Below are 23,545 nucleotides of genomic sequence, written 5' to 3'. Positions count from 1 at the left end.
GGACTAGTTGGAGTTTATGGAGACATTTTTGATTGACCCCGAAAAGAAGTGAATTACAGTAATCGATACGGGAGGTGACGAGACTGTGGACGAGGATAGCAGTGGTGTGAGGGGTGAGAGAGGGACGGAGACGATTGATATTGCGGAGGTGAAAATATGCAGACCGGGTTATGTTATTTATATGGGAGTGAAAAGATAGTGTGCTCTCAAGGATGACACCCAGGCTCTTAACCTGAAGGGCGGGGGACACGGTAGAACTGTCAATGGTGAGAGAGAAACTGTTTGCTTTGTGAAGGGTGGATTTTGTACCGACAAGGAGAAGTTCAGTTTTTTCGCTGTTTAGTTTGAGAAAGTTATGAGAAAACCAGGATTTGATTTCTGAGAGGCAAAGTGTAAGGGATGCAGGTGGAAGAGAGGCGTCGGGTTTACTGGAGAGGTAGAGCTGGGTGTCATCCGCGAAGCAGTGAAAATGAATTCCAAATTTGCGGAAGATATCACCAAGGGGAGTAAGGTATATAATAAAGAAAAGGGGCCCCAGAACAGACCCTTGGGGCACACCAGAAGACACAGGGGAGGACCGTGAAGTGAATGAGGTAATTTGGATAAACTGTGAGCGGCCAGTGAGGTAGGAGTGAAACCAACTAAGTGGGGTGTGTGTCACGCCTAGAGTGGAGAGTCGGTTGAGCAGGATGGGGTGAGAAATGGTGTCAAAGGCCGCAGATAGATCAAGAAGGATGCGATATCATGAGTACCAGTAATTGCCCAAGCCTGTGATTTCTTTTTACCATTTTTAGCATGATTCCCATTCTATCACTTTTGTGGATTATGCAATGCTGTCTATAATTTTCAATTTCATAAAGTTGTATTATATTTTCACACTGCTATTTCCACCCTTGTCACGTTAGTAGTTAGCACATGCAAGACTTTAACACTGCAGAACTCTCCAGCATACATTCATTCATTTCTGCACATGTGGCTAAGATCTAGCCCTTTAAATGAACCCACCTGGTTCTTTGAAATGTCTGAATGAATTATTGACAAGTGGGAAGTAAATCACTACTGGTGCCTTGGGATTCTCCTCATCTTCAAAAATGTAAACCTCTTTGAGCGGTTGTTCTTCCAGAGTGGTAATATTGATTTGTGGGAAGGGCATGTCGTGGTCTTGACAGTAAGATGCTGTCAACCTCAGTTCCTGTTAACAAAAGAGGAATGAATGATGATGATTTGAATGGAACAGTGCCACATTGACTTAAAATTTGATAGGTGAGCACAAGATACTGTCCCTATAAAAATCTGCATTTGTTGACAGTCAATATCAAACATCAACAGAACAAAAACATTCAAGTATTAACATCAGTGGTGGGCCATGCATGTCAACCCTGGCCGTTCAGTAGTGCTTCGTCTAAATCGATCCACAGCTGCGAGTGTGGTGTGATATACTACACGTCCATTAGAGGATGCCGTTAGACAGGAAATTACACGGGACTTGAAGAAACTTCCGAAATACCGTCATTGAGCTGTTGACATTTTTACTACGAACTTGTGGATTCATGATAACCTCATAAAATGCCGATGTTATTATTTTTTTTGCAAGCTTTAGAGCTGTCCAACCTTTCTGAATGATGTCCACCTATTCTTGAAAAGTCCATTTTGAAAATGGCTTTAACATCCGTCAGCCATTGTGGGCTGACAAAACTGTGCGTGTGGCTGCCGCTGCTCACCCGCAGAAAAAAAATATCCTGTGACTGCAATGTGTCCTTGAAAGTTTTGAAAGGCGCTTGTAAATGAAATGTATTATTATTATTATTATTATTATTATTATTATTATTATTATTATTATTATGCAGCTCGCTACCGATACAGTGTGCTAGCTCTGGCCAGTATGCTCTTGTCACTGGCGGCTTGTGATCAGAGCAGTTTGGCAAACTATGATTGTATAATGACTAGCATGGAGCATAAAAATCATTGTCGATGAAACTGTTGCTTTAACCAATCATAGTTCGGTTTGGCAACCCAAGGCCTGCTCAAAAGTGCTGACAACGTAAGTTTTCGCAAATACGGATTCTTCAAGAAAAAATGGACATCATTAAGAAAGGTCGGTCAGTTATTTCCTGCCTAATGGTACCCTCTAGTGGACTTGTAGTAAATCACAAGACACTTTTTTTCCGTCTGGTTTGATTCAGTTTAGCATTGCCGAGTGATGAAATTCACGGCCCACCACTGTGTTTAACTGCGAAGAACATTAAGTTGGCCCGCGTATCATATAGCCCATATGATACACAGGGCAACTCTAAATAAATAGCTGGCATTGCCTTGAAAAAAAGTTCACTTTTACCTTGAAAACGTCGTTTGGGTTCCAAGAATTATCGAAACAAATGAAAACGTCCACTTCTCGCTCAGGACGTAGGATGGGCGCACAGCCGATATTGATGGAAAGACCAGCATCAATGAGCTTCAGTAACGGATCACTGGGTGTCAGTAAATTCGGGAAAGCGTCAGCGTGTGATTCTGTGAAGAGAATAAATGGGGCTCATGTTATAGAAATTATTTCATTTGAAAGTGTCTTGTGATGTTCATTGTGTGACTCATTACAGATTAGTTCAGTGGTTCTTAAACTATATTCGATCGAACCCCAGGGGTTCAGTGAGTCGTCTCAGGGGTTCGACGGAGCCTCTGCCATGGAAGGTAAGACACGCTCGACTCCACTTGTTAATTAGTTAATCAATTATGACAGCAATGTCAGGAGTTGAGCTGCAGCCATCGCTGGAGCTGTCCAATCAGTCAGTGCTGTGTAGTGGTCAACGTGTGACTGGTGTGATATTATGACGTGCAATCAAAAAAAAAAAACATACATCAACAATTTTATTTACTATTTTCAATGTTTAAAATTTTTAAGAAAAAGTTATATCTTAAAGCACAAGCGACGTCTCCGGACAAGTTGTGTCCATAATTTGTAAAATGGCTTCAAATGACTTCTACTGAGCGTACTTTAATAAGATTCCACTGCATATAGCTATATTTTACATTTTAAGACTCACGCTGAATATTCAGGAAGTCTTGTTTTTGAGTTGGTGATGAGTCCGTATGTGACGTCACTAAAGGAACGCCCCTGACCGAAAAAAAGACGCATTGTAGCGGTCATTCCATCACGTCAATGTATTTTGCTGTACTTGTTTGGCCTGGGGACCTTGTGTTGCACTCAAAAGCCGCCAGAAGAGGGGGTCCAAGCTCCATATAAGGAATTTATCAGGCTGTGGAAACGGAGGTGGCCACAGGAGGTGGCCATTTTATGCCTCTTTTTCGGTGAGACAATTCCCTTCAATGTTGCCTCATAATGGCACGGAATAAATTCTTTAATCAATTGCAAACATGTATGCTTTCTTCTTCAGAACTATTTGGATATGTAACAATAAAGCATATTCTCCAAATCTGAAGCCATTGTTTTGATACTCCAGCAACGCAAGACATCTTGGCGTGACGTCACGAACTGGGGGCGGGACTTTCTAAAAATGCCCAATTCGCAGCTCAATTTTTTGCAGATTTTGGACACTTTAAGTCATTTTATTGGCATTTGAATAAAAATATCATACTGCGTGTTTTGGGTATTTTAGATGCTATAAAACGTTTTTCTGATGTCAGTTTAGAAACAAAAAAGTGACGTCGGTTGTCCTTTAAATAAATATATATACATATATATATATATATATATATATATATATATATATATATATATATATATATATATATATATATACAGTAAAGTCTCGTTATATCGATATTCAAGGGAATCCGAAAAAATATCGATATAACCGGGACTATCGATATATCCGACCCTGTTTGCATGTAATTTTCTCCTGTATATACTGTATATATATATATATATATATATATATATATATATATATATATATATATATATATATATATATATATATATATATATATATATGTAACGGAGTTGTACACTAATATTATTAAATTATGATGGAAGTGACGCAACGGCGCACAGTGTGGCACCAAGTCCCGCTCATAGTTTCTCCAGAACAATCTGGTCGAGATTTATGGTGAGTCGCATTTCTCTGATGGTCTAGAATTAACGCGCATTTTCATGACAATATCTTATTTTGTTTCCCCTTTTGTACTGTCGAGTTGTCATGATCTGGTTGGCGACCAACGGGGGGCGGTGTCGGCCCCGCCTGCACCTGCACAGGTGCTGGTCGTCCAGATCAGGTTGGCGACCAACGGGTAGCGACGTCAGCCCTGCCGGCAGCCTCGCAGGTGCTGGTCGGTATAATCACTCTCACTTAAAATGACACCCGGCACGACCATTCGGTGTCGGTTCATTGGTTGTTTGCTGCATGCATCGTGTACGTGTTTGTTTAACCTTGGCGGACTTTTACACTTGGTTTTCTTTTGCTGCTTTGTATTTTTTCCATTCAGATCATTTTGATGTTTTTCATTTTGTTACTGCTGACCTTTAATTTAATACAATTTGTCAAACAACCTCCTGCTCCCTCCTGCCTGCTTTTTGGGATCCGCACCCGCCATCACCACCTTGCCAACCGTGACACTAGTGTTATCTAATTAGTTCCCTTATTCATTTCGAGTCCAGATTACTTTTTGTGTCATTATTTAATTAACGTTTTGTCGAGTGTAACTTTGAAGCACATGGCTTCATAGTGCCTTTCTGTTGCGCAGTTAATCACCAGACGAAACCTATGCGACTTCACCCATCCCCTCTGCCATACTGCGTTGCAGGTAATAATTGTTTCATTTCGTTTTTATTGTACGATATTTAGTTTCTTGTGTCGTGTTTCATTTGGCCATGAGTGTTCATGGCGGGTTGAACTGTGCGCCATTAGAAGCGCACCGCGAGTTCTGCCGACGTCTCCGCATATGATGCATTCAGGGACATCGTGTAAATAACAGTGAACTTGTGTTGTATTCTCTTTTTCTGTAAATAACCACTATACGATCACACATTGTTCATTCTTTTTTGTTAACCACAATGTTTTGCATAATCAGAACAATCTGGACGAGATTTGTTAATCACCAGACGAAACCCATGCGACTTCACCCATCCCCTCTGCCATACTGTGTTGCAGAAATAAAAGAAATAAAAAGACACATCCACGCATCTGGTCTTATTAAGATGGCAGCATCGTGGAGCTCAAGACAGTCTCTGTTGTGACACTTGTCACATTGGTGCCGTGACCTGTCGATCACAAGTGGACCGGGATGCTGCACAGTGTCTTCATCCCATCACTCGGTGGACGGTGTGATAGAGTGTTTTATGCACATTAGTAAACATATTATTTCATGTTTAGCTTAGTACACATTATGATTATTGCACGTTTAATTTCAGTCTAATAGCATTATCAATCTTATTAGTTCAATAGTCGTTGCAAAGAAGCAACGGCTCCAACTTCAATCTAAGACCCTCCCAACACTGAGTTGTCCGTAGCTGATTGGACAACAGATCGCTGCTGTGGACATTGAAAAACTGGTCAGAGCGGGAGCTCGCTCTCTTTGTTCCTATCTTTGTCTTCGCTCCTACCTAGACGAGAGAGTGCTTTTTCTGTCTCACTAGAATAAAGTAGTTTTGTTCACCATCTATCGTCGTTACTGATATTTTTATCACTGAACTTCTTTGAACACCGAACCAGGAAAGAAACAAGAATTTAAACCGAACACGGTGTGTCGACCCTGTTCTTTAAATTGTGTGTTGATTGTCTGAACCGCTGTTTTGCAATTGGTGTGCTTCTCTTTTTTCTGTATTTCTTTTTGTGTTAAGTTTAAGAATGAGCTCCTTACAAGGGACATTTAGCACACCTTTGAATAAGTGTGTTGGTGGAGGTAGAGGCATCCCGACCATGTTACAGTTATGGAGTCCTATGCAGAGTGATGTAGTTTGTACAGAGGGGAATGGGCAGGTTCTAGCTGAGGCCACTTATGTTAGTCGGGACAGAGTTCCTTCTCAGACCCAGTGCAGTGCACCTACGATGACCGCACAGACTCCTGACACACCAGCGACAGATCCTTTACTCCAGTCACCTGACGTAGCTGGTCAGATGAGTGACATAATTAGACACATTGGCCAGCAGCTGGCAGATAGCATTGTTGCACACCTCAGCCCAAAACATAACGTTACCATGGACAACACCTCAATCCTACATGACATGCCCATTGACACACCAACACAAAGTCTTGACTCATCACAAGTCCTGATACTGCCGCACAGGAAAGTTCGCGAACCCCCAACCTTCAAGGGTGATCACACTGAATATAGATGAGTGGGAAGACCTAATGAGGAACTACATGAGGAGAGCAAAAGTAGCTCCTGAGCATCAGGCAGAGGAAATCCTCATGAACATCAGCGGTCGAGCTAAAGATGTCAAGGTTAGCACAAGAAACAGTGGAGTCGATGTAACCCAGAACCCAAATGCCATCTATAGCCTTCTCCGCAAGCATTTTTCTACTGCCACTTGTTCACCTCTCTAGCAGACTTTTACACTACGCTGCCCAGGGATAAGGAGGATGTCTACGACTATTGGTTGAGGCTTAACAGCGCTGCGGAAGTTGCTGCCAACCGTCTCAGAGAACAGTGTAGAGATTTGGACTGTTCTTCCCTCGACGTAACACGGATGTTTATTAAAAATTGCCCATCCAAGGACCTTTCCATGAGATTCAGGTCAAAGACTATAGATAAGTGGTCAGCAGGTGAGGTCCAAGCCATCCTGGATGAGTACCAGACAGAAATGAATCCCAGAACTGCCACACCCATTCATGTCAATAGGGGTGAAATGCTGCAGAATACAGCGGGCGAGGACAACGGTAAAATATCCCACTCAGCCAGGCCACCCGACTCCGCAAATCTTGAGCGTGTCATTTCCATGCTGGAAAAAGTTTTGCTGCAAGGAGCTAACAATCCTTCTGCCTCTGGTAGACGCAAGTCAAGGCTTCCTATGGTGGACGGTTTGAATAAGCTACCATGTGCTGTCTGTGCTAGCGCTGACCATTCTGCGCTTATTCACTGCCGCGAAAAGAGACACTGTTTTCTGTGCTTTTCACCCGATCACTCCAGACGCAACTGCCCCACACAAGTGCAGCCCTCAAGATCACCACTGTCGGGAAACTAATGTCTCCGCAACTAAGGGAGTATGATGCGGATGAAGTTCATGACCCTCCCAACAGTTCGACAGATGATCTTGAATCGATATTACAGTCCCTCACGGAGAAGGCGGTTATCTTCCAAGGCACACACAAGGTCCTGAAGTCGGATAGCTTGTTCTACACCACTGCCACTGTCGCAGGCATTTCCCTGACCGCAATGATTGACAGCGGCTCTACTGTATGCACATTGAGTGAGTCGGCTATGGCACGATTGTTAGTGTGCAACCCTGACATGAAACGTTACTGTGCAGATGACGTTGTCATTGTTGGATGTGGTGGTCATCAGGTGACGCCTTCAGCCATATGCGATTTGGAAATAGTGGTGTACAATTGCAAGCTAGCTGTGCCCATGTTTGTGGTGCCTGGACAAACCGACGACATAATTATTGGTAGCAATGCCATTAAGAAAAACCTTCACCTGATGCGGAAGACTGAAGGCTACTGGCGGCTCATGTCAGAGCCCGGTAGTACGATTGATGATGACTCCCACCACTTTTTCTCACTGCTTTCCAACACAGAGAAATGGAGGGGTGGAACAATTCCTGACAAAGTTGGCACGCTGAACTTGCAGCAGTATGTAATGTTGCAACCAGAGAGTGAACATCTTGTTTGGGCTAAGGTTCCCGCCTGCGCACCGATGTCAGTTGGCAGCACGGTCATAGTTCAACCACCCCAAGCAAAGTGCAGATCCAGGAAGATTCTGGTTGGCAGCATTATCACACCGATGTGGGGCGATGGATGGCTCCCAGTGAGGGTCATCAACCCCTCGATTGAAAAAGTGGTGTTGAGAGGAAACACAAAGGTGGCAGATGTATTTCCCTGCATTGCAACAGAAGACTTGTCTGAACCTGACAACATCCAAATGTTGTCCTAATCTGTTCAGAATGCCACCGCAAGGCCAAGATCCAAAGAAGACATCAAAATAGCACTGGACACGCTTGGACTACATGATCTGGACTTGGATGCGTGTGCTGTCTCCGATACGTGGAGGGACAGATTTTTCCAACTCATTGAGAGATATGAAGCAGTCTTTTCACGGAATAGGATGGACTGTGGAGAGGCCTCTGAATTTGTGCACAAGATACACCTCGTGGATGAGAGACCGTTCCACCTGCCTTATCGAAGAGTGCCACCCAGTCAATATGTAAAGCTGATAATGACTCTCAATGAGATGGAAGAAAAGGTCATCATTTGGAAATCCACGAGTGAATACGCATCTCCATTAGTCCTAGTGTGGAAGAAGAATGGGGAGTTGAGTATTTGCACGGATTTCAGATGGCTAAATGTGCGAACACAGCGGGATGCTCATCCATTGCCCCATCAGGCTGATGTTCTTGCCGCACTTGGAGGAAATGTCTTCTTCTCCACCATGGACCTCACCTCGAGATTTTATAATGTGCCCCTGTTTGAGGACCATAAGAAGTACACCGCCTTCTGGTCCCCATTTGGCCTACATGAATATAACCGGATGCCACAAGGCCTTTCGAACAGCCCGGCTACATTCATGCGGATGAAGCTTTCCATTTGCTATCTTGACGATCTCATGGTTTTTGGTCCGACAGAAGAGATTGCGCTTGAGCGATTGGAAATGGTTTTCTCCCGCTTGAAGAACCATAATCTGAGGCTTGCTCCGAAGAAGTGTCACTTTCTTCGGAGATCTGTGAAATTCCTTGGCCATGTCGTCTCAGAGTCAGGAGTACAGACAGACCCTGAAAAGGTGGAAGCAATAAACAGTGTGCAGGTGCCCGAGCTAATGGACAGTGATGGCCTCACTCCCTCGCAGAAGAAAATTAGATCTTTCTGGGGAATGGCGTTGTAGTATCAGCACTTCATTGAGGACTGCTCCATCAAGGCCAAGCCCCTTTTCAAGCTCCTTTCAGGCCAGAAAACGTGTGGTAAAGCCAGACGAAGGTCGAAACCTACATCGGATGCATCAAGTCATGTGAAGTTGACACCGGCGGACTGGACCACTGAATGTCAAACTTCCTTCGAGACTCTGAAGCACGATCTGTCAAACAGTGTAACGTTGGCCCATCCTGACTTTGAGAAACCTTTCATCCTTGCTGTCGATGCATTGTTTGACGGCATTGGAGCCATACTCTCCCAGCTTCAGCCTGATGACAAGGTTGTGAGACCAGTGGCATTTGCTAGTAAAACGCTGTCACGAGCCCAATTGAACTATCCTGAACATCGGCTCGAATTTCTTGCTTTAAAGTGGGCCGTATGTGAAGAATTTTCCCACTTGCTAAAAGGCAGACATTGTACTGCATGGTCTGACAACAACCCCTTGACATATATCCTGACGAAGCCCAAACTACACGCCTGCGAGCAGAGGTGGGCGTCGAAGCTAGCAGCATATGACTTTGACTTAAAGTATGTCCCAGGGCCCAAGAACATAGTGGCTGATGCACTGAGTCGAAAACCCTTCGTTCAGTCTTGCGTGAGCCATCGCCTGGTGAAAGAACCCTACCAATACCTACTAAGGGTATTGGTAGTCCAAGGGGTTGTGAATGAGACTGTACAGCAGGGGTCGGGAACCTTTTTGACTAAGAGAGCCATAAAAGTAAAATATTTAGAAACGTTTTTCAGTGAGAGCCACACGCACGCGCGGGTGCACACACACACAGGCGTGCGCACACACGCAAACACGCACGCAAAGAACGGCCATTTTTCAACAAAATATCAGAATGTATTATTTAAAATAACTTTGTGATAGTACTCACCGTTAACATGAACTGTTTTCCGTTCCTCGTGATTGGTAAAAATCCAGGCAAACAATCGGAAGGAAATTCAACTTGCCGGTCCAGAGGCGAAGTTACTGCTACCTAGCCTGCACACGGCTCATAAGCTTCCACACTTGCTATCTGCAATTTACTTCTCGCATAAGTATGTTGATGCTAACGTTAACATGGGGCTGGTTAAAAAGTCACTGACATTCGACTGTTTCATCGATGGTATTGTTTCATTGCAAATTAGAATCAGAACATTTTCTCTCCTCAACTGTGCTAATGCTCCGGTGCATTCAAGCTGAAGTGCACTCGTTGGGCTCATTTAAAGGGGCGTTTACCTGTTTCAACACGACGGTCAGTATCCTCCAATCAAAATGGCGCTTTCGGCCAACTTAGGTCAGTGTCATCCAATCAAAATTGCAGCACCATGATTCTACAGTCAGCCGAGTCATTTTCTATGTCCAGTGACATATGAGACCCACCAAACATGAAAGAGCAGCTGAGATGAGCTGTGTGCTTTTGTTGCTGAGGCACTGGAAGAAACTGAAAGTTCGTGACGGGACTCTTTACAGAGTAAGGAAAGATCGCCACATGAACAGAAGAGTCTCTCAGTTTGTCATACCTGGATCTCTGAAACACCAAGTCCTACATGGTGTGCATGACACGGATGGTCATCAGGGCTGTTCTAGGACACTCTCTTTGGCTAGTGAATGGTTCTTTTGGACAGGGATGGAGAAATACATTACGAAGCATGTAAGGCAGTGCCAGAGGTGCATCTTGGGTAAGACCCCCGAGCCAGACGCCCGGGCACCCCTGGAGAACATCTGCACTTCGGCTCCAATGGAGCTAGTATGCATTGATTTTTGGACAGCAGAGTCCTGCGACAAGAAAACCACCGACGTCCATCTCCGTCACGCACACACACACACACATATATATATATATATATATATATATATATATATATATATATATATATATATATATATATATATATATATATATATATATATATATATATATATATATATATATATATATATATATATATATATATATATATATATATATATATATATAGTGTGTCTGTGTAAGCTCTCAGTCGTACAGGAGTGGTCCATCGATGAGAAGGTTTCTTCAGCCGTCATCTGTACAAAAGTGAAGGTTTCGGACGTTTCGCCTCCTATCCAAGAGGCTTCGTCAGCGAACTAAAGTCTGACTGGTCGTATTGGCCCCATTTATATATCCCTAATGTCCAGACCTGGTGGCGCCGGACACAGCTATGATAGGTCCCTACTCTCAGGTTGGGGGAGGCGCGGGACCCCCCCCTGTGGCCCCACTGATTGTTCCTACATTCCTGACTAACGATTGGCCTATTACACCCACTCCCCCGGTATCACCTCATCAGCATAACGACCCTCATCAGCATTGCGAAAGTTGCCTAACCTGTTTTGCCTGAGCAGGCTATTGTATGAACGATCCAAATTGAACCTCACACCACCAGACCGGTTTAATGAAGGATTTTGTTGTTTTATAAGAATCGCCTCTTTTACCCCCCTTTCAAACCATCTATGTTCTTTCGCTAAGATTTTAACCTCATTGTCGTCAAATGAGTGGTTAGTAGCTTTTAGGTGCAAATGTACTGCCGATTGAGGCCCACTAGTATTATCCCTGCGATGTTGATAAAGTCTTTTTTTGAGAATTTGTTGAGTCTCCCCAATGTACTGCTCTTTACAATTTTCATTCTTACAATGTATGGAATAAACTACATTACTTTGTTTTTCATTTGGTAGCCTATCTTTTGGATGCACTAATTTTTGCCTTAACGTGTTTATCGGTTTGAAATAAGTAGGAATTTTATGTTGCCAAAGGACTCTTTGTAATTTTTCAGAAACTCCTGCAATGTACGGTACTGCTATTCCTCTCCTTTTTGAATCTTGAGAATTATTGGTTTCGTTCGCTATTCTTTCTTTCTGACATTTGTTGAATGACCACTGAGGGTACCCACAGTTAGTGAGTGCTCTCCTGATATGTTTTGACTCCTTTTCTCTACCTTCAGTGCTGGTTGGTATTAGTTTAGCCCGATGCTGGAGGGTTCTGATAACTCCTAGTTTATGTTGTAAAGGGTGGTTAGAGTCAAAAAGTAAGTATTGGTCAGTGTGCGTAGCCTTCCTAAAGACTTCAACTACCAACCAGCACAGTGAGTCTCTCAATGGGATGTCATTTGACTGGTTCTGCGGTGTATCAATCAAATAAAGGGATGGCTGATTGGCTGATGTCGAGTTTTTTTCAAAAGAACTCCACTTGATTTGTTAAGCGTCAGTTCCTAATGGGTTCAGTACCTCGAAAAAAATTAAGAACCACTGGATTAGATGTAACATAGGCCTAATATAACGTTATTATTAATAACTAAAAACAAAAAAAGATTCATTTAGTTTCATTCATATTGATTTTCTCATCATGGATTGTAATCTTCTTTTTTTTTAAACAAAACAAGAAAAAAAATCACTTAAGTGTCTACCTTTCCAGGCTGTGAAGTTGCTGTGTGTATTGTAGTTTGAGTGCAAAGAGAGACCATGCATGAAGTTGTATTCTTGAGAAGCAAATGGGCGATTTAACATTAAATCACTGACGATTCTAGAAATGGTTGAGGATGGATTGACGAGTTGAGTTTCAAGAGTCAAAGGGTCATTTTCAGGCTCTGTGTAAAGGGAGAAAAAAGACAAGCTTGTGAATGGATTATGGGTCATTAATATACAACAGAATATCCAAACATTTTGCAATCAAAGCAATATAAATACAAAAACAAAACATTCTGAGTACAGTGGGACCTTGGCTTACAAACTTAATTGGTTCCCAGATAGTGTGTAAGGCGAAAAGTGTGTATCCCAAAAATTAATTTCCCATAGGAAACCATTAAATTGAGAATAATCCGTTCCCAGGACCCCATAAAACATAATTTTCTACTTTCTCATTTTCTCAAACTTTAAAACTACACAAAATATACCTTATTTTATGTATAATAAATGGGTTATAGTATTATGATTAAAGAAATAAACTACTGTAAAATAAAGTCATTTTATTTACCTTTGTAATGGTCGTTAATGGCTTGATGGAATGAGTGTCCGGTTTCCTCAGCATTAAACACTTGATGAGGAACGTAACCTTCTTCTTTCACCATCTGGAGGAATGATTCCTTGTAGGTGCTTTCTCTGTGATGATTGCATCTAGTTCATCATCAATTGTGATCTGTTTAGCTGGGTTAATAGCTTTTTGCATAAAGTGTACAGATGACTTGTGCGGGTTATTTGTGGAGCCTGATTGATGGGATATTTTAACTGTTTTCTATCCATTTTCTCACTATTCTAACACTCTCACATTTTTGTTTTTTGTTTCAAACTCTGTCATCTCCCTTTCGTGTGTGTGTGTGTGTTTTCTCACTCTCTCTCTCTGTCTGCCTGTCTCTTTAATGTTTAAACCCCCCCGCCCCCACCTCTGGGTTCTTGACCAATCAAGTGGCTTTAACCGATGACGCCATTTTGTTTTTTTGGAGAACGGCCTCACTCTCTCTGTCTGTCACCCCATCCCCCACTGCTGCGTTCTTGACCAATCACGTGGCTTTAACCGAAGACTGGGGGCGGGGTATAGAGGGCAAAAACAGTGGGCACCATTTTCTTGTTAGGAGAACGGGCTCGTTCGCGAACGACACATCACTCATTGATGCAGCTCCGTGTGTATCCCGAAAAATAGTTCGGATGCCAAGGTAAAATTTTCATAAATGTCACGTTCGTAAACCGAAAAGTTAGGAAGCCAAGGGGTTCGTAAACCGAGGTTTCACTGTACTCTATTTAGTCCATTCCCCTTACCTTTGTTGTCTGTATCTGGTTCGCTATCGTTCTCAAGATTGTAGAACGGAATTATTTCAGAAATTTTGAATGAAAAGTAACTGCTCCATATTCCTGATTAAGACAAACAAACAAACAAATAAACATATACAGTATCTGGACTTGCTTCTTGGTCGTTGTATTGAATCAGGCGGATATTCTAAGTAGTCTGAGGATGAATTATTACTGACTCTATAGGAGAGCATTCTGTGTGTGTGTGTGTGTGGGGGGGGGGGGGGGGGGTTGTTAGCCTCCTTTGTTTAAAGATGGCCATTAAACGTTGTTTAAATGATATAAATATGCCTACTTGTGTGTGAAATTGTTCAAGTTCATTTATGCTGTTTATCATTTGCACGCACAATGAATATGACTTTGTAAGGCAAAGGGCTCGCAAAATAGGTAGATTTGAATTTTGGTGTTGATGTGACGATGCAGCACATTTACTGTAAAGACCTTCCGACGACCTGGTTCCTGCTCCTGTGATGTGCCTGAATCCCGAGCAAAGCTTAAACTGTCCAACAGATGCTGACTTCAGAGAAGTTAATGAATAAATACTTTTTTTTCCTAACCACCAAAAGATGTTTGGGCATATTTCATGGGAGATGTTTTTGATGTTCAACATAAGACACACCCTCAACTAAGTTAATGCTGTCCTAACTCACCCTGTGCATGACATTAAGAAGTCTGACAAAAGTGAAAGGGCTTCATCGACAACCAGAACAGTCCAACTGCAATCGATTAAAAACCAAGTGACCTAGATTCCACAATCTTACCAATCAGATAAGGTATGCGGATTTCTGGGAGTTTTCTGATGAGATGACCGAGGAAGAACTGACTGCCATAGTCCTCAGCTCGCACAAAAGCACCATACTTTTGAAAGCCAACCTCAAAGGGAGTGAACTCGCACCACTCTGGTGATCGGGAAAAAAGACACAGTAAATATTACAGAAAATAACGTAAATGTTCTTGATGTTGAAACGCCCGTACTTACGACAACGACCGCCAGACCCTTTCTTTTATTTTTTTTTTATTCTACGCCTGACACCGCAACGCGCGAGCAGGCGGCAACGCGTACTACAATTTTGGCCAGCCGGCATGTCACACACTTGCACAGAAACTTACTGCGTGACTATACTCAATACAGTAGTTATAGAGTGCGGATACCATCTCGGCAACATCTCCTGTAGTACTGTACACTGCTTTTTTCCTTCAGCGTCCACCTGAGTCCGAGCGTGTGTGTCGGGCGACCTCCTCTCGCCGTTAGCAGGGAGTGCGATTTTGTATTTGTACCTACATTGTCCAGATTTTGTATTTGTACCGACAGTATATGTTGTCTTAATACTGTAATAATGCTGTATTCTTTACATATAAGTGTTTAATTTAACCCACTACATAAAATCTAAATATAAAATATAAATCGACAATATGAAATATAAAATGATAAAAACGACACTAAAAGGTAAGTATAAAATGTATAAATGAACTGTACAGTAAACAGTTTTGTATACATTACAGGTACAGTTATACAGTAATAAAAATCGATAATATGAAATAGAAAATGATTAAAAATGACACTAAAAGGTAAGTATGAAATGTATAAATGAACTGTACAGTAAACAGGTTTGTATACATTACAAGTACAGTTATACAGTAATAAAAATCGATAATATGAAATATAAAATGCTAAAAATGACACTAAAAGTTATAAAATTTATAAATGAACTTTAAACAGTTTGGTATATAATAGTATTCAAGAGAAAATGTTGACATCGTATACTATCCTTTTGTGTAAACGTCACGTCGGCCATTTTTAATGGATTTCGACTGAATTAGATTTTGTCCATGAATTCTCATTAAATAATTCAAAATTGAAATTCCTTTCATTGCTCTATCCATTTTGTGCAGCTTCCAGATATGTGTTTTCATATTTAAGTATTTAACCAATCACATTTCTGCCATCATTTGTTACCAGAGTCAGTAATCTACCTGTACACATTCACAATCATTTCTCCGGGCCCTATCGCATTAAATGTGTCGATCAAACTTGCTCTAACCAATCAGATTTTGAGTTGGCAACCCAAAGGGGTAGCAGCACCTTCTTGAATGCGCTGGTCAACATCAGAGCTTTCGCAAAGTATTGGCTAGTAACTAGCCCATCATAACATCACTAGCCTCTAGTCATAAGAGGATACTGGCCAGAGATAGCACACTGTATTGGTAACGAGCTGCAAAAGCAAATATATTGTTGTGTTGATTTAATAGCCGTTTTGGCAACCCACAATGGCTTTGGTTGGAGATTTACATTTAAAGCCATTTTAAAGATGGACTTTTTGAGAAAAAAAATGGTCGGTCAGTTATTTCCTGGCTAATGGTACCCTCTATTGGACTTGTAGTAAATCACACCACACTTTTTTCAGTCTGGCTTGATCCAGACCTAGCACTACTGAAGGCTTAGTCTTAGTGATTGAATCCACGACCCGCCACTGGACAATACCAATACTTTACCTCTGAGAAAATAATAAAACAGTTGTTTATTCATTTTGGAAGTGAAAGGAGTTATCAGAAAGTGCCTTGTATATGGAAAACCTTTTAAAAATCTGTCATTGACTGAAGGTGTGCCATATAATGTAGTGTGGAAAATACGGTAAATACTGTATCTAATATACGTACAGGCAGAGCTGCAAAATGATCAACCCTTCCAATGATATTTACCAGCTTCTGATTCAATGCCCATCCTCTCCGTCATATTGACCGCAGTATATATGGGCAAAGGGTTTTGGCCTTCATTTATTGTCTTCCGTTGCTCAGAGAGCGTATTGACCATTTTCTGCAGAAGTTGAACATTTTTCAGAATAATTCATTTTCAATATGAAATGAAAAAAGATGACTTAGTGAGCAATTACTCACCTCACCAAAAACCACTTGTTCAAACAGCAGGCCTCCCAAATCAGCGTGGGATAAAATATGTCCTTCCTTTATTTTTTCTTCCATTTCACACGTGTAGTATTTCATTTTTTCCAGAGAGAAGATACTCTTGATGTCTTTCGTAATCTCTTTTTTTATTTCAGCGATGGCAGGGTCGATGCCGTCTTGTGACCAGTTTGGATCTCTGTACAAGGCACTCATTGCCCTATTCAGAATGAAAATGCTGATCGTGTTAAAAGTTCAAAATGTGAATGCATAGATAAATCATATTCCCTGACAATTATGGCAAAAAACATGCCTGTTTTTAAACGCAGGCTCAGGCACCACCTCACCTTTTTGTTCTACTATTTACGCGTTTCATTATTTTAGTCTTTAGAGCAGCGGTGTCACAATTATAGACCGGGGTGTAAAATATGTCTCGCAACATCATTTGTGCAACCTGCGAAAGCCACTCAAACATGTCATCTTCCATGATGCTTCCTACAATCTGAAGTCCAAAATGGCGCCCAAGTCAGCAGCCGTCAGCAAGTGCTCTCACGAGCCTTGTTTTTTTTTTTTTTTGTTTTTGTGTTTTCTTTTGTCACTTTGTGTTTTTGTGCGGCGTGTGAAATGGATACGGATTGTTTTTCAGAATTTCTTGCCACAACTTTTATCTAGGAGGAGACTTTCTGCAGCACAAATATGCTAGCACGATTTTTGATTGTCAGGAATGTCAGTGCCATATTACTGTCATTGCTGGACAGCTCTGGGACGATTGTGTGCTTGTAATGGGCAGAATTTTCACAGCTCTGCTTTGTTCAGCGGAAAGGCCAGTCTGCAGCTGGATGGATTCATGGCTTGAGGAGCCGCGATGAGAAGAAAGGAGTGTCACCGCAGAGCGCCGATGCGGTGGAACTGTCGCAGCTTGGAATTGAAGCGGATTTACGTGGGACAGAAGATATGAGACAATCGCTTTTGTCACTGGACGCTACAGCTTTGTGTTTGCTTTCAACATTTGCAAGAATCCAAACTCGGGTGCGGAAAATCCTACTGGACCCTCCGCACCCTGCCCACCACCTTTCCCAGCTACTCCCCTCAGGCAGGCGCTACCAATCCATGTGCACCAAATCCAGCAGACATTTAAACAGCTTCTTCCCCCAGGCCATTAACTCTTTGAACAGTAGCCCAAATGGAACTGTATGATGATACTGATGATACTTGTGCAGCGTGTTCTAGTGTGTTCCTTGTGTGTTCTACATACTTGGCAATAAAGATGATTCTGATTCTGATTTAGCTCTTAGCAGATGTGCACATTTCACCATGACATTACTGATCCACTGGTCAAAAGGACGCTTTGATCTTCTCCTCTTTCATCTAGAACGGCTTCATACAACAAAGAGGGTGCACAAAGTGCTGAAAGTTGAATTCTTCTTCTTCTTCTTCTTTTTCATCTTTTTCTTCTTCTGCTTCTTCTTGTTATTATTATTTTTATTATTATTATTTGTTCCTTTGACTTCAAGATGGCGCTGCGAGAGTGGTTGCCTTTCCAGCAGCTCCTGTATTTAGTTATTCTACTTCTTCCTTTCCTTTCGTCTTCCTTCATTAACTTTGCTGCTGTGAAATGTAAATTTCTCCACTGCAGGATTAATAATAGCTCATCCAATCCAATCCAATCTAATTAAAGCTTAAAATATATTAATTAACAAAGATATTGTGAGCCTTTACCTGTTACCAAACATCATATTCAAGTAAATCAAGAAACTATTATCCTTGACTTGTTATGATGGTTTCACAGTCATAATTCCAGTCCAGGGGAACCGGTAACTACACTACTTTTGCCGATTTGAAAAGGACACCCCCATTTCCCTGGTCTGCCCACCATGACCAGAAACTACCGTATCTCCGCCCTCTGCCCTAGAGATACACGAACTGGACGTTAGACGGCTCTTCAAGCAGCAGAAGATCAAGAAAGCTGCGCGACCTGACAGAGTGTCCCCCTCCTGCCTGAAAGTCTGCACTGACCAGCTGGCTCCGGTCTTCACACAAATCTTCAACAGATCCCTGGAGCAGTGTGAAGTCCCATCCTGCTTCAAACAGTCTACTATCGTCCCAGTTCCAAAGAAACCAGCACCCTCGGGATTGAACGACTATAGACCTGTTGCTCTGACGTCTGTGGTCATGAAGTCCTTTGAACGCCTCGTGCTGAACCACCTAAAGAACATTACCGGACCTCTGCTAGATCCTCTTCAGTTTGCCGACCGGGCAAACAGGTCTGTGGAGGATGCAGTCAACATCGGGCTGCACCACATCCTCGACCACCTTGACAACACAGGAACCTACGCAAGGATCCTGTTTATGGACTACAGCTCTGCGTTCAATACCATCATCCCAGAACTCCTCATCCCCAAACTTCTCCAGCTTGGTGTGTCCCCTACGATCTGCCAGTGGACCCTCAGCTTCCTGACAGGACGGACACAACAGGTCAGACTGGGAAATATATCATCCACAACACGAACCACGAGCACTGGAGCCCCGCAGGGATGCGTCCTCTCTCCATTGCTCTTCTCTCTCTACATGAACGACTGCACCTCAACGCAACCAGCTGTCAAATTCATAAAGTTCGCAGACGACACCACGGTCATCGGTCTCATCAAAGACGGCGACGAGTCTGCGTACCGACAACAAGTGGAGCAGCTGGAGCTCTGGTGCAGCCGTCACAACCTGGAGCTGAACACGCTCAAGACAGTTGAGATGATCGTGGACTTCAGGAAACATCCATCACCACAGATACCCCTCACACTATCCAACTGCCTTGTGTCAACCGTTGAGACCTTCAAGTTCCTGGGAATCACAGTCTCCCAGGACATGAAGTGGGAGGTCAACACCAACTCTATCCTGAAAAAGGCCCAACAGAGAATGTACTTCCAGAGGCTGCTAAAGAAGCATGGCCTGCCACAGGAGGTGCTGCAACATTTCTACACGGCCGTCATCGAATCCATCCTGTGTTCTTCCATCACCGTTTGGTTCGGGGCCGCCACAAAAATGGACAAAATCCGACTTCAACGGACAGTTAGGACGGTGGAAAAAATCATTGGCACCGCCCTACCCACTCTCGAGGACTTGCACACTGCAATAATCCAAACTAGGGCGCGGAAAATCCTACTGGAACCTCCGCACCCTGCCCACCACCTTTTCCAGCTACTCCCCTCAGGCAGGCGCTACCGATCCATGCGCACCAAATCCAGCAGACATTTAAACAGCTTCTTCCCCCAAGCCATGAACTCTTTGAACTCTTTGAACTCTTTCAACAGTAGCCAAAATGGAACTGTATAGTGCCACTTAGCAGTTTTTTTTTTTTGACAACGATACTAGTGCAGCGTGTTCTACCGGAAACAAATTCCTTGTATGTTCTACATACTTGGCAATAAAGATGATTCTGATTCTAATGTGGCCCAAGACATTTACACCCCTGTTTTTGAGTGACTTTGTGATTCATTTTAGTTAACTTACATATTTGTTTAATAATAATTGAGTATCTTCATGTCACATCCTCGTCGCCGTCTGGAGCGCGCCCCTCCACTCCTGTCTCCTCCTCCTCCGCTGCTCCTTGGAGCGGGCCGCTCCCTTCCTGATTCACCCGGCTGACGCACCTGTTCCCCCATTCCCTTAATTGTGCCTTCTGGCTATAAAAGCCACACCTACAAAATGTGATTTGGTCTATTGCTGATGAAGCACTTTGTGAATCTGTATGCAGTCATGTATTGCAATATTTGTTTAGACTGCAATTAATTTTATTAATTAATGTGAAATTTACAGCAGAAGACTGACCATCCCCATTTTGCAATATTTTATAATAGATTTTATAATAGATGGCCAACTTTCTCACGTATTAGGAGGCAATTTCACTGATCTCTGAAGTACAGGCGACAAACAGTCCAGTGCCACAATACTGGGATGATAAGCTTGATAATAAGAACTGAAAACACGAGTCACAATAGTCAAGGTATTTTCTCACAAATTCTGTCAATTGTATGCATGGATCCTAAGGCATCATTAAGTGGATTAGTCTGTATGAGGACCTCTGGGTAAGCACAGTGGCCATCGTATTGAACGTTTTTGACATTTTTGAGGTGTTTAAATTTGTGCTTAAACCAAAGATATACTGGTGAATTTAACGTCACTCATTCACCTGGTTTGCTGATGGTGGAGAGTCAAGGCCAAACTCCCCTACGATCTGCCAGTGGACCCTCAGCTTCCTGACAGGACGGACACAACAGGTCAGACTGGGAAATATATCATCCACAACACGAACCACGAGCACTGGAGCCCCGCAGGGATGCGTCCTCTCTCCATTGCTCTTCTCTCTCTACATGAACGACTGCACCTCAACGCAACCAGCTGTCAAATTCATAAAGTTCGCAGACGACACCACGGTCATCGGTCTCATCAAAGACGGCGACGAGTCTGCGTACCGACAACAAGTGGAGCAGCTGGAGCTCTGGTGCAGCCGTCACAACCTGGAGCTGAACACGCTCAAGACAGTTGAGATGATCGTGGACTTCAGGAAACATCCATCACCACAGATACCCCTCACACTATCCAACTGCCTTGTGTCAACCGTTGAGACCTTCAAGTTCCTGGGAATCACAGTCTCCCAGGACATGAAGTGGGAGGTCAACACCAACTCTATCCTGAAAAAGGCCCAACAGAGAATGTACTTCCAGAGGCTGCTAAAGAAGCATGGCCTGCCACAGGAGGTGCTGCAACATTTCTACACGGCCGTCATCGAATCCATCCTGTGTTCTTCCATCACCGTTTGGTTCGGGGCCGCCACAAAAATGGACAAAATCCGACTTCAACGGACAGTTAGGACGGTGGAAAAAATCATTGGCACCGCCCTACCCACTCTCGAGGACTTGCACACTGCAATAATCCAAACTAGGGCGCGGAAAATCCTACTGGAACCTCCGCACCCTGCCCACCACCTTTTCCAGCTACTCCCCTCAGGCAGGCGCTACCGATCCATGCGCACCAAATCCAGCAGACATTTAAACAGCTTCTTCCCCCAAGCCATGAACTCTTTGAACTCTTTGAACTCTTTCAACAGTAGCCAAAATGGAACTGTATAGTGCCACTTAGCAGTTTTTTTTTTTTGACAACGATACTAGTGCAGCGTGTTCTACCGGAAACAAATTCCTTGTATGTTCTACATACTTGGCAATAAAGATGATTCTGATTCTAATGTGGCCCAAGACATTTACACCCCTGTTTTTGAGTGACTTTGTGATTCATTTTAGTTAACTTACATATTTGTTTAATAATAATTGAGTATCTTCATGTCACATCCTCGTCGCCGTCTGGAGCGCGCCCCTCCACTCCTGTCTCCTCCTCCTCCGCTGCTCCTTGGAGCGGGCCGCTCCCTTCCTGATTCACCCGGCTGACGCACCTGTTCCCCCATTCCCTTAATTGTGCCTTCTGGCTATAAAAGCCACACCTACCGTACGGGTGTTGTCGGAGTATTCCAGGAATTCCCTTAATTGTGCCTTCTGGCTATAAAAGCCACACCTACCGTACGGGTGTTGTCGGAGTATTCCAGGAATTTCCCAGTCACTCTGACACATGCAGGTCTGATTGTCATTGCCCTCATCCTCACCTTGTTATCTGCCATTTCATTTGTGTCTCAGTAAAAGACTCTTTTGGAACAATTTGGAGCACATAAGAAAAAAAGGCTATTTACCATTCATGTGTGTCAACATCTAAATCCACGGTGTCCTATGACAGAGGGGAAAGACATCAGTACACTCAAAAGTTAAAATGTCGTTGAACCAGTCATGTGGCAATCTTTACATGTTGTATTGTTTCTTTCACCTATGTTTATTTGTGAAGAAACAAAATAAAGTCTAACATAGTGTGCTCAACAATGAAGCTACTGTGAATGCTGTACCGTAAGATGTCATCATTTAGCTTGCGGCTTGATTTGCTTACATCTTACAAGCTTCAATGCGGAAAAAAATTATGTTTCTCTCATTCTCTCTCTCTTTCTCTCTGTCTCTGTCTCTCCATCAGTCCAGCCTTTTGCTAATCCTCAATAGGGTTGTTGGGGGTGCTGGAACCTATCCCAACTGTCTTCGGGCACTAGGCGGGGGACACTCTGAACTGGTTGCCAACCAATCGCAGGGCACACAGAAACGAACATCAATCTGTGCTCACACTCACACACTCATGACATTTTTTAGCGTGTTCAATCAGCCGTCCATGCATGTTTTTTGAATGTGGTAGGAAACCGGAGTACCCGGGGTGAACCCACACAAGCACAGGGAGAACATGCAAACTCCACATAGGCAGGCCAAAGCGAGGTTTGCACTCGATACCTCTGCACTGTGAAGGTGATGTGCTAACCAGTCGTGTGTAGTTGGCGAAAATTGATTAAGATTGTCAATGTCAAGAATAGTCAAGACATTAAGATTACTGGAGACTGTTTTTTTTTTGACCCAGTATTTCCATAAAACCTTTTTTTTGTCAAGAAATACTAATTGGGAACCATAGCCACATGTCTGGGAATGGCAACAACAACAAAAATGGCATGAAAGTCACAATGTGTGCTTTTGCTTGAGTCTCAAACTCCTGTAAATCACGGGTAAGCTTGCTTCCGGTTCAAGTTCATTTTGTAAACTGAAACATCGAAAGTGTAAGAAACTTCCAAATCGGTCGTTTTCTGTTTTTATCGATTTTCCATTTGTGTGTTAGATCGGAAATCATAAAACATGTTTATATTTGGAAAGAATACTGAGAAAACCAGTCATTGCTGGGGTTCTTTGAGCTCTTGTTTCGTTTTGAAAAGCAAATGAAAAAAAT

The 23,545-nt window shown here is 42.8% G+C and overlaps 1 protein-coding gene across 1 annotated transcript in view; it reads right to left on the bottom strand.

Moving 5' to 3' along the window:
- The window catches only part of LOC148889109 (cytosolic phospholipase A2 zeta-like), a 46,459-nt gene that overhangs the window by 4,560 nt on the left and 18,354 nt on the right, over positions 1-23,545 (bottom strand). Inside the window, exons 15-21 of the mRNA XM_089012599.1 lie at positions 22,428-22,462; positions 16,694-16,916; positions 16,499-16,613; positions 14,560-14,697; positions 12,424-12,603; positions 2,336-2,508; positions 1,006-1,192 (exon numbers count right to left, since the gene is read on the bottom strand). Coding sequence (XP_088868725.1) covers positions 1,006-1,192; positions 2,336-2,508; positions 12,424-12,603; positions 14,560-14,697; positions 16,499-16,613; positions 16,694-16,916; positions 22,428-22,462 — 1,051 coding nt within the window. The remainder of the gene's footprint in view (positions 1-1,005; positions 1,193-2,335; positions 2,509-12,423; positions 12,604-14,559; positions 14,698-16,498; positions 16,614-16,693; positions 16,917-22,427; positions 22,463-23,545) is intronic.

This window comes from Hippocampus bargibanti, linkage group LG13 (assembly GCF_051943395.1).
Source record: "Hippocampus bargibanti isolate YZ-2025 linkage group LG13, ASM5194339v1, whole genome shotgun sequence".
Classification (NCBI taxonomy): Eukaryota; Metazoa; Chordata; class Actinopteri; order Syngnathiformes; family Syngnathidae; genus Hippocampus; species Hippocampus bargibanti.
Note: the sequence above shows the minus strand (reverse complement) of the source record. Positions and strands in the feature narration are given on the sequence as shown.